The following is an 11,061-nucleotide window of genomic DNA, read 5'->3' on the forward strand; positions in this document are numbered from 1 at the left end:
GAAAAATAAACAAATGGGATTATATCAAACTAAAAAGCTTCTGCACAGCAAAAGAAACAATTAAAAGAGTTAAAAGACAACCAACAGAGTGGGAGAAAATATTTGCAAAATATACATCTGACAAAGGATTAATATCCAGAATATATAAGGAACTCAAACAACTTTACAAGAAGAAAACAAGCAACCCAATTAAAAAATGGGCAAAAGAGCTAAGTAGGCATTTCTCTAAGGAAGATATACAAATGGCCAACAGACATATGAAAAAATGCTCAACATCACTCAGCATCCGGGAAATGCAAATAAAAACCACATTGAGATACCATCTAACCCCAGTTAGGATGGCTAAAATCCAAAAGACTATGAACGATAAATGCTGGCGAGGCTGCGGAGAAAAAGGAACTCTCATACATTGTTGGTGGGACTGCAAAATGGTGCAGCCTCTATGGAAAATGGTATGGAGGTTCCTTAAACAATTGCAAATAGATCTACCATACGACCCAGCTATCCCACTGTTGGGAATATACCCAGAGGAATGGAAATCATCAAGTCGAAGGTATACCTGTTCCCCAATGTTTATCGCAGCACTCTTTACAATAGCCAAGAGTTGGAACCAGCCCAAATGCCCATCATCAGATGAGTGGATACGGAAAATGTGGTACATCTACACAATGGAATACTACTCAGCTATAAAAACGAATGAAATACTGCCATTTGCAACAACATGGATGGACCTTGAGAGAATTATATTAAGTGAAACAAGTCAGGCACAGAAAGAGAAATACCACATGTTCTCACTTATTGGTGGGAGCTAAAAATTAATATATAAATTCACACACACACACACACATACACACACACACACACACACACACACACAAAACCGGGGGGGGGGGGAAGAAGATATAACAACCACAATTATTTGAAGTTGATACGACAAGCAAACAGAAAGGACATTGTTGGGGGGGGGGGAGGGAGAAGGGAGGGAGGTTTTGGTGATGGGGAGCAATAATCAGCCACAATGTATATTGACAAAATAAAAATTTAAAAAAATAAAAAAATAAAAAATAAAGCGTTTATGAAGTCTCCCTGCTGTTCTAAACAGCGGTCATTCAGATTTGCAGGAAGACAGACTAAAGTGCATTCAAGAGCAGCAATGTCTTCTCAAAGCTGGTGGGGATTTCAATTTTTGTGCCGCACTGGTTCTATGTTCCACATGTCTCTGAGCCTAAGGATTCCCTAGAATTCCTAGATTTGTAACACATATTGCCATCGTATTCCCTGGGGAATCCCATTTGGTAGGTCTGGAACCCTGCATTTTCCCAAGCACCCCTGTTGATCCTTATAATCAGACAAAAGGGGGAACTGTTGGGCCGTGGGTGACACCTCCAGTTTACAAAATTCTAGAAAACACAAACTAATCTATATGACAGAAAGCAGATCAGTGTTGCCTGGGGATAGGAGTGGTGGGGAGGCCTGGGAGGGGTCTGCCCAAGGGGCACGGGAAACTTTTAGATAATGAATATGTTTATTATCTTGATCATGGTGATGTTTTCACAGTGTTAAGTTTGGCCTAAAGGTTTCCTTAGACATAGTGAACTGTAACCTAACTTGATGTGCAAATGGTAACCTACTCTTGTAACAAGTAGTGGAGTCTTGGCCAATTTCAGGCAGCCAAGTGTTCAAACCAGGTTAAATAAGGCAAATGCCCAGCTTTTGTAACCAATCTAGCTGTTTCTGTACCTCAGTTTGGTTTTCTCTACTCACTTTCCTTTTTCTGTCTATAAATCCTAACTGACCCTATTCTGGTTCTGGCAGCTGCCCGGTTAGCAAATCGTTCTTTATTCAATAAAACTCTGTTCAAATTTAGTTTGTCTAAAATTTTTCTTTTAACAACAGGTGTACATATTTGTCAAAACTTATCAAATTTAATAGGTGCAGTGCATTGTGTGTTAATTATCCCTCATTTATGAGCATTTTATTGTGTCCATTATACCTTGTTTTTAAAATTAAAAATATATGTCAGTAGCTTCCAATACTCAATTTCAAAGAAAGTTTTAGACTAGATTTCACAACATATCCTTTCATTTATTATCAAGCAGGCACAAAACAATCATTCGACCTGTTTGTAAATATGAAGTTGCAGGTCTCTGCCCACTGGATGCTTCAACAACAGCACCTGTCAGGAGCGTTCACTGGAGGCAGTATTCTAGCAGCAGGATTAGCTGACCTCTACAGAGCCCAATTTATAAGTCAAGCCTGGAGCAACATTCTTCAGGTGCTGTTACTGGGCTGACTAAACCCTAACGTCCTGTTCCTGTAGGAGCAAGAATGCTTTGCTAGCATTTCTGAGCCAATTCTCAAATCTTGGACAGCAATGACTACACTTTCAGTGAAAGAGCGTTAATTACAGGTATTATACTAAGTCTCTGGTACTGATTGGAGACAAAGGTGGTGGAAGCCTGTAGGTGCTGCCTCTTGGAGTGTGGCTTTTTGGTGAGAGTCTCTGAGATGTTAGCTAAAAACTCTTGGAGCAGATAGGCCTAATCTGGACAACCAATTCCTAGGAGGGTATAGATGAAAACGAACACACTTTTTAATATCATACTGCCCATGGTGATGTGTCTCGAAGTAAACTTCATACTATACAACATAAACATTAAAAGTTTCTCTCTCTTTTTTCTATTCTTCCTGAGAATGTCTGGGCAAAAGCAAGACACACAACATATACCCACCCCCATTCTAAATTCACTAAAATAAAGAATGAAATCGAACAAAAAAAGAAATAGGATTCTACCACAGTACATTTAAAACAACGGAGTTGGGCCCCTTGTGTATGCTGGTGAGAATATAAAATGATATATCTGCTGTGGAAAACAGTAGGGTGTTTCTCCCCCAAATTAAAAATAGAATTACCATATGATCCAGCAATTCCACTTCTGCGTATATACCCCAAAGAACTGAAAGCAGGGTCTTGAAGAGATATTAGTACACCCACGTTCATAGCAGCATTATTCACAACAGCCAAAAGGTAAGAGCAACCCAAGTCACGTCTACGAATGACCGGATAGACAAAATGTGAAATATACATACAATGGAATGTTATTCGGCCTTTGACTGTCAATGAGCTGTACGCTTGAAAATGGTTAAGATGCTAAATTTTATGCTAACTTTTATGTTATTTGTGCATATTAGCGCATTTTTTTTAATTAAAAAAAAATAGTGATTGTCATCCCTGGTATTGTCCACTCAAACAAGTTCAGTATCCATTGGGCAATAATCAATTAGATTTCACCGGGACAAACATTTGCATTTCTGTGGACAGAAGTCATTTGCAATACTACAGATTTTCTAGAATGTACAGAGCTGTAAAATAGCTCAACGATGATGAAAGGCCACAGCACGCTACAGAATTAGATAAACCTGCAAAGTATACTACACAGGACACCCAGTAACACCCCTCCCTTTTTTGGTCCATTTGTCTTTCACAAGGCTGAAAAAGAATATCCTCTGTAACCCGCTTCCACCCAGAAATACAGTTCCTTTGATGCTCCCAGTCACATTTAATCCGGAGCGTGGAGCTTTTATTAAGTAACGTGCACAAGGCGTTCACTAGACATTGCACAAGTGCAGCATCCCGGGACGCGCTTCTCCACCGGGCGGCGTGGGGCGCACCTGCCCAGCGCATCTGGGGAGCGCCAAGCCAGGGGCCACCGGAGACCCGCAGGGACTGGAGGGAGAGGCTGGACCCGCAGGCCCGGCGCGCAGGGACCGGAGGAAAGTTTTCGGAGCCGAGATCCGCTGCGAAGCCTGGAAGCTGCGCAGCAACCGGAGAGGCGCGGCGGCTCCCGGCGGCGCCGCCTCTTTCCATCCCCGCCCACGGCCGGCCGGAGGATCCCGGGGCGGGGCGACCTTTGCTCGGTCCCGGAGTCGTCCCGGCCGGGCGGGGCCGAGCGGTCTGGCCGCGGGGTGGGGTGTCCGCGCCGCCGGGAGCCCGAGGTGGCCCCGCCGCTTCCTGCGCGCCCCTCCCACCACCCGGGCCAGCACCTGGGCCCGCGGTTTCGGCCAGACCCGCCCGCGAGCTGGTTTCGACTGGGACCGGCGGCCGTGGGGAGGGCGGGGCGGCCGGGACGTCGCTGGAGGGACGTGGCTGGAGGGCGGCCGGGAGAGCGCGGGGCGCCGCGGCGAGCCGGCGGGCGCGCGAGGGGACAGGGATGCGCACCCCGCTGGTGATGACGCTCGGCGTGGTGCTGGCGCCCTGCGGGCTGCTGCTCGACCTGACGGCCACGCTGGCGCCCGGCTGGCGGCTGCTGAAGGGCTTCCTCGACCAGCCGGTGGACGTGGTGCTGTACCAGGGCCTGTGGGACATGTGTCGCGAGCAGAGCAGCCAGCAGCGCGAGTGCGGCCGGCCGGACGAGTGGGGCTACTTCGCCGCCCAGCCCGTGCTGGTGGCGCGGGGCTTGATGGTCACGTCGCTGGCCACCGCGGCCCTGGGGCTGCTGCTGGCGACGCTGGGCGTGCGCTGCTGGCGGGACGAGCCGCGCTTCGCGCTGGCCGGCGTCTCGGGCGTCGTGCTCTTCGTCGCCGGCCTCTTCGGCCTCATCCCCGTGTCCTGGTACAACCACGTGTTGGGGGACCGCGCCGTCCTGCCCGCCCCGGCCAGCCCGGTCACGCTGCAGGTCGGCTACAGCCTGGTGCTGGGCTACCTGGGCAGCTGCCTGCTGCTGCTGGGCGGCTGCTCGCTGGCGCTCAGCCTCGCGCCCTGGTGCGAGGAGCGCTGTCGCCGCGGCCGCAAGGCGCCCCCGGCCGGCCCGCGCCGCAGCAGCATCAGCACCGTCTACGGGGACTGGCCCGAGCCCGCGCTCACGCCCGCCATCAAGAACTACAGCCAGGGCTACCACCGGCCGCCGCCCGCCCGGCTCCCCGCCGCCGCCGCCGCCAAGCCCAAGGTCGGCTTCCCCATGCCGCGGCCGCCGCCCAAGGCCTACGCCAACCCCGCGGACGTGCTCGACGGCGAGGCGGGGAGGGCGGCCGACTCCCAGGGCGCCTCGTCGCGCAGCACCCGGCCCTGCCACAGCTCGCTGCCCTGCGACTCCGACCTGTAGCGGATCCCGCGGAGCCCCCCTGCTCCGCCCAGGCCCCGGTCCCCGCTGGGCTCAGACGGTGACAACGGACTCGCCCCGCACAGTCCCACCCTGACCTTGGCTGCGGCGGTGCTTGGAGCTGCAACCCTGGACGCTGTCCTGGAACTGGTCTGGAGGGCGACCGTCCTTTCCTGTGGCCACACTGGCTTCCTCGGTTGGGTTGGGTTTTCTTTGTACACGGTCTCGCTTTCCTCTCTGGAGGGATCAGGGTCCTCTTACAGGGACAGGCTCTTCATATTTCTTGCTGGTGATGTGGGAAGGGTGGCGTTGGTATCGTGTTGGAGGAGGACAATGACAAGAAAATGTTGATAGCAAATAGGCTCGAAAACGATTTCACATTTTGAAGCAACACTGTTCTGAAATACGAGTGAATCTTGCGCTGATATAATTATTGCATTTTCTCTCTATACAGCCCCTTAACAGGCAAAACTCTCAAGAGGCCAATATATTGCTGACTGTTTGAATGAGGCTCTTAAACTTAGAATGGGGCAAACACCAGCAGCTTTAGTGGCTTTTATGGAGTGAAATAATCTGATTGGCTCAAACCTACATTTCTTCATGCATTATTAGGATTTAACTTTTTTTTCACTTATTTTTGGTGTGAAAGGTGAGGTCACTCAAGAGTTGCTCTTCCAGAAGCCAGAAAGAGAATGAAGGGACTAATGCTATACACCCTGGACATAGAGGACTGTAGATTTGATAGGTCACACCAAATGGAACCTGTTAATTAGGTTAAAGAACATATGTATATATCTTATTTATAAATAAATTTTTAAAACGACAGTTTCGGTATACCCACAAAAGCTTTTTTGTCTCCAATATAATCTCTGAGAGCTTAAGCATTAGTTACTAACAATTTGCTGGCTGCCTAGGCACTATTTCTGAAATCTAGCACTTAGATCTTTGCACCTCTTAGCATAAGATTACTAAGAGAAACCAAAAGGTCCCACTTAAATCCCTGACAACTTTGTTTTCAGGTTCATGCCGTTTACTATGCAAAGCCAAGTCTATTGTTGAAAAAACTAGAAGCACCAGTTTCCACTTGAGATGAGACTAGAAATTTTTTTCCTCAGTAGCAGTGGTGCTTAAAGTCACAGGTAGGCAGCTGTGTGTTCTACGAGGCGGACTAAATCTCCAGCAGGGCTGGCTTTAATTCTAATTGGCGATTTGAAGGTGCCTTTAACTGAACTGAATCTTGTCTTTAAAGCCTGCCATGCAGAGGTAAGAACGTTCAATTCAGTAAGCACAGATAATAGAGAGCTAAATGGAACTAACTAAACAGTACATGCTGCTTGTTCGCAGCGGAAGAGGTAATGTAGACTCACTTGCCTTGCCAATTTGCACTCGAATCACCTGTTTCTCTCTTTGTGAAGCCGAACTTGAAAGTGCAGGCTTTTCACTTTGGGATCTTTTTCAAATGCAGGTTCTGATTCAGCAGGCCTGGAGTGAGGCCCTGAACATGGTTTCGGATCTAACTCCCAGGAGATGCCAGGGCTGACGGCTGGTTCACGGACCACACTTGGAGTTGCAAGGTGTTAGCTGGGACTATGTCTCACTCAAATTTCAATCCCAACTGGTGGCTCATAATCAGACCTTTGAGCGCCTGCCACCTAGATGAGTTTGGGACTTGCTCTAGGCAGCTTGAGCCAGAATGGAGGAAGGGCCACACTGCTCTTTTCAGCTACCACCTTGAAAGGCAGTGATTAGGGACCTGAGAAGCCAGGATTTAGCAGACAATGTAAAGAGACTGGGTTTCTGGCAGATTCTGAATCTAGCCGGCATCATAATTCCAAATATTTCTAGGGAAGCCTTCGTAAAACACAGAACTGGTATTTGGTAGGTTTACTTTTCCTTCCTCCTCAGTTACTCTTCACTGGCTTATACACAAAACACTTTTTCCCTGACGATTAAGATTTGGTTCTGAGAGTTAACTCTATTTTTCCCCTCTCAGCAGAAATAAAAATAAAACTCCCTTTAAAAAATACAAACTTCTTTTTACTATAAAAATGTTCAGGACAGTCACGGAAAGTGAATGACTCCTGCATCAGGCTGGGATCTGTTCTTGGCCTGAGGGTCCTTCTGGGCCCCAGCAGCTCTCACTGACCAGGGGCTTGAGACTCCAGATGCTGGGGGAGTCTCAGCAGCGCTGTAGTGGGCGAGAACTTACCCAAAACTTCCCACTCAGCAGCCAAACAAATGCACCATGCCGCCTTCCTCAAGCCCTTCACGTGTGAACACGACTAGGTGTCTCCCCTGCCCCTCATTTAATGGGTGAAGGCTTTTCAAGATTGCTCAAGTTATGCCTAGGGGACCAAGGAATCTGGAAGTCGGGCAAAGGCTGCTTGAATGCAGCTCCTTTGAGGCTGTGGTTTCAGCTCGCAGGCAGGCTCTTCATCCTCTGCGGAGGTGCTATCAGGATGCTGTAGCCCCCACCCTCCTCTCTGTGCATAGATCATTCATTCACCCGGGAAGTTCTGGGCACCATGGGACACAAAGCCCTTTCGGGCCTCGCCATACTGTAGCAAGAGAGGTGGTGTATGAGAAAAACAAAGAATCACAAACCAGGTCCAGGGATAGAGGGAAAAGGATGGCATTTGAGGAAAGGTGGTCAGGAAGGCGGTGGTACTGGAGCAAAGAACTGAAAGTAGAGAGGACAGCAAATTCCAGGTTCCCGCTGAAGAAGCAGAGCAAATGGGTTGGCGTGGAGTCTTGCTACCGGCTCGTTCTCTTCTGCTGCATTCTGGAATAGGGTGGTGAGGACAACTGGGTAAGGCTGGAGACATCTCGTCCTCTACCCTTGGTCAGGCTGATAACTTCTTTAGAAGGGAAACACAGTCTGGAACAAATTCAGTGTGTTTTATGGAATGTTTCCAGAATGAAATAGAAACAATCTGATGTGTGGCTGGCTGGTGGGGAGCATCCTCTTCTGCCAGTGGACAGACAGCCCCTCAGCACAGCAGGCACGAGAGGAATTGGGATGTCAGCAGCTCATCACACCCTCAGTAGTGCTGGGAAGGTTTCCTAACCGGGGTCCCTCCCCCAACACTCTGCACATCTTCAATCTGACCTTCCTAAAATGAAAGTCTGTCATTCATCTCTTTAAAACCCTCAGGGTCTTCCTGACGTCTTATCCACTCTTAGCTCAGCTTAAATTCCTTTCATGATCTGGCCAACGCCTGTTTTCACCCTCATTACTTTCTTCCACAAACACGTCCTAAACGACTCTCTTCCCCTGTCAGCTGTGAGGTGTCCTATGTGATCATACCACTTACAAGTGGCTTAATTCTTGGTGTACTTTCCCATTTTACCTCTAAACTGAAGGTGTAGGCATGGGTGGTTTCAATTCATCCTGTAGTGCTAGCACAGGTACTAATACTTCTTCAGTGCTATTAGCAATTTGATAAAATTACTTCTAAAAGCCTTTTCTGTACCCTCATGTTTTGTCACTTTATACATAACTTATGCATTTAGAAAGTGATGTGTAGCCCGAGGCCACTGGCCCCAAAACCCAAAGGCGGAGTCACTCGGGACGGGGTCTTTCTCCCTGTGTGGGAAGGGCAAAAAATCAGGAACTCAGTCATTAGTTCAAATACCACCTTGTTTGAAATTCTCACCCAGTCTTCCCCACAACCTCCACCCACATTCCTCTATCTCCTCACTACACACATCAAAATGACACCTCCTGTCATTCTCTGTTGAGAAGGACTGAACACAGGAAAACAAGGTTTAATTTGTTCAAATCAAGGGAAATATAGAGACAGCTTTGCAGGGGGGCAGCGCTGACCGGGGAACTGGATTCTTCAGTGGAGATGTGGGGAGAGAATGGCTCAAGACTTGACTGAAGCATGTCTCGAACTCTTGTCCAACTGGTCTGCCCGAGTCCTACTGAGAATGGTGACAAGGTGAGCCAGCAGCCCCGCATATGTGCCAGCGTGACCACTCGGTGCAGGCCCTGAGCGGGTAGGAGCCTGCTTTTCACAGATACTAGACGCCTCTGCCGTATGTGTGGCAGGAGCCACCGCCCCCCCCTCCCCACCATGAGTGCCATTCATATCAGTGGCTCCCCAAGAGCTGCCTGTCATCGCGGGGCTGCAGGAGGCCAAACGAGCTCACTGCAGCTTCTCTAGAATTACACGGAACAGGTCGCCCAATAGTGTGAGCCCTGCACTCGGTGGACTTCAGTTTTCTCCTCTGTGAAACTGGGAAGACCACACTAGATAGATCAGAGGGCCTCTCTGACTGTAATATCCCAAGGGTGACAGTTAAGTATTACAGGAGGCTGAGAGAAGAGAAGTGAAATTTGAACAGTGGAAGTTGACTGACTGTAAAATTAGTAATAAGTCTGACAGCAACAAACTCTGTATTCTAGTTCTTGGTTTCTCTGAATTCCATAAGCCTCCCAGGAGTTAAAAATCACGGGAATTTAGTACCTCCCTCCCACCATCCATGACCCCTCCCCCATTTGTTTCCTAAAAAGAATGAGTATAAAGTACTCAATTTAACTCTTAATTGCTAGCAATAGACACAAAAGGTCAGGTTTTGTGTAGTGCTCCTTAAGCCTAATGCATGAAACAGTTAATTTTCCTAAAGCTCCTTGTTTTTCCAGGAAGCAAATCCAAACCAACTACCATGTTACAGAAGTTGAGTTTCTAGACAGATATTCAGAAACACAATAGAAGACTCTCATGATTGATAACATGTCACTTCTGCAAATAGACAATGTTATGAAATTGACATATTAAAACCAATTTAGAGGATAGGGATGGTTAGGAATTCTTAAATGTAAATTCTTGAGTATCTATTTATAAAATTAAGTCCTTCCAGTGAAAAGGACATTTAGATGTGTTTTGTAAATTCCGGAATGGAGAAAGCATAACAGGATATGTTAAACTAGATTTGGGTGGGATAATATTCAGGCATACATTCATGGAAAACCGAAGATAGGAAAAGGTATAAATAAGCCAGGGGTGGGGCAAGAGAGGAGCAGTACATACATGAAATACTGGGAGATTTGGCTGTATTCAGGCAGCTGCCTTTCCAGAAAGTGGAAATAGCAGGTGTTTCTGGGACCCAAAGAGGAAATGGGGCCTGCAGAGTAGAAGGGTGGGGCTGAGAGTAACATTCCATCACAGATCCTGCCGAAGTTGACTGAACTAGCCTGAACGCAAGCTCTGCAAGTCTGGTGGAAGGCTTAAGTTCTCAAGGAGACAAAGGCAGCCTCTTAGGCCTGTCCAGAGAAAGTTGTAATACCGTTGTACATCAGGTGTGCATCCTTTTGAGCCTGATACTTTGTCCTTTCTATGTACTTTGTGCACAGGTAGAAGCAGAGAGACTTGCCAATAGCAAACCTGGCAGTGAGGTTGGCTTTTGGGAAAGGGTAGCAAAGGAAAGATTCACTCTGTGCTTGAGAGAGGTTGGCTGCTGAAATGGTTTCTCTCAGACAAAGCTGAGCCTCTGAAGCAATTTTAATGATCATCTCTTGTCTCCCAGCCATGGAGATATGGCCCACCTCCCCAGGAAAGGGGAAGCCCCCAGTGTTTGTTCTTCAGGTCAAGTTGATGTTCACTTAGGAATTTTTATACTTGAATGCAAAACACAGTTTATTTTATGTAGTATACCCATAGTAATGAGCCTAGGATTTATTATGCTTGGCAAGCTACACAAATTCATTCTGCAAGAAACTAAATATGAATACGCTATAAAAGATTCAAGCAAGAAACGTCTCCCAAGGCAAGTTGGATTTATTAAACTTTGGATTCATGTTATCGCACCATGCTAAGCAGTGTACAGGCGTTTTCATATTTTCATTCAATGCTCAGTTGGCCTGATGGAGGTTCTGTTAATCCTGTTTTTATTATTGGGGAAACAGGTTCAGGACTGATTTGCCCAAGGTTGCTACTATCACATTTTAGACCATACT

At 47.6% G+C, this 11,061-nt stretch overlaps 1 protein-coding gene across 1 annotated transcript; it reads left to right on the forward strand.

Annotated features, from left to right (window-relative positions):
- The first annotated feature begins 4,211 nt into the window (after positions 1-4,211).
- CLDN23 (claudin 23) lies at positions 4,212-5,102 on the forward strand. Its single transcript, XM_063076467.1, has one exon. It carries the CDS (start codon positions 4,212-4,214, stop codon positions 5,100-5,102), a length of 891 nt encoding a protein of 296 aa, XP_062932537.1.
- Positions 5,103-11,061: the final 5,959 nt, after the last annotated feature.

The sequence above is a fragment of the Cynocephalus volans genome, chromosome 13 (genome assembly GCF_027409185.1).
Source record: "Cynocephalus volans isolate mCynVol1 chromosome 13, mCynVol1.pri, whole genome shotgun sequence".
NCBI classification, from domain to species: domain Eukaryota; kingdom Metazoa; phylum Chordata; class Mammalia; order Dermoptera; family Cynocephalidae; genus Cynocephalus; species Cynocephalus volans.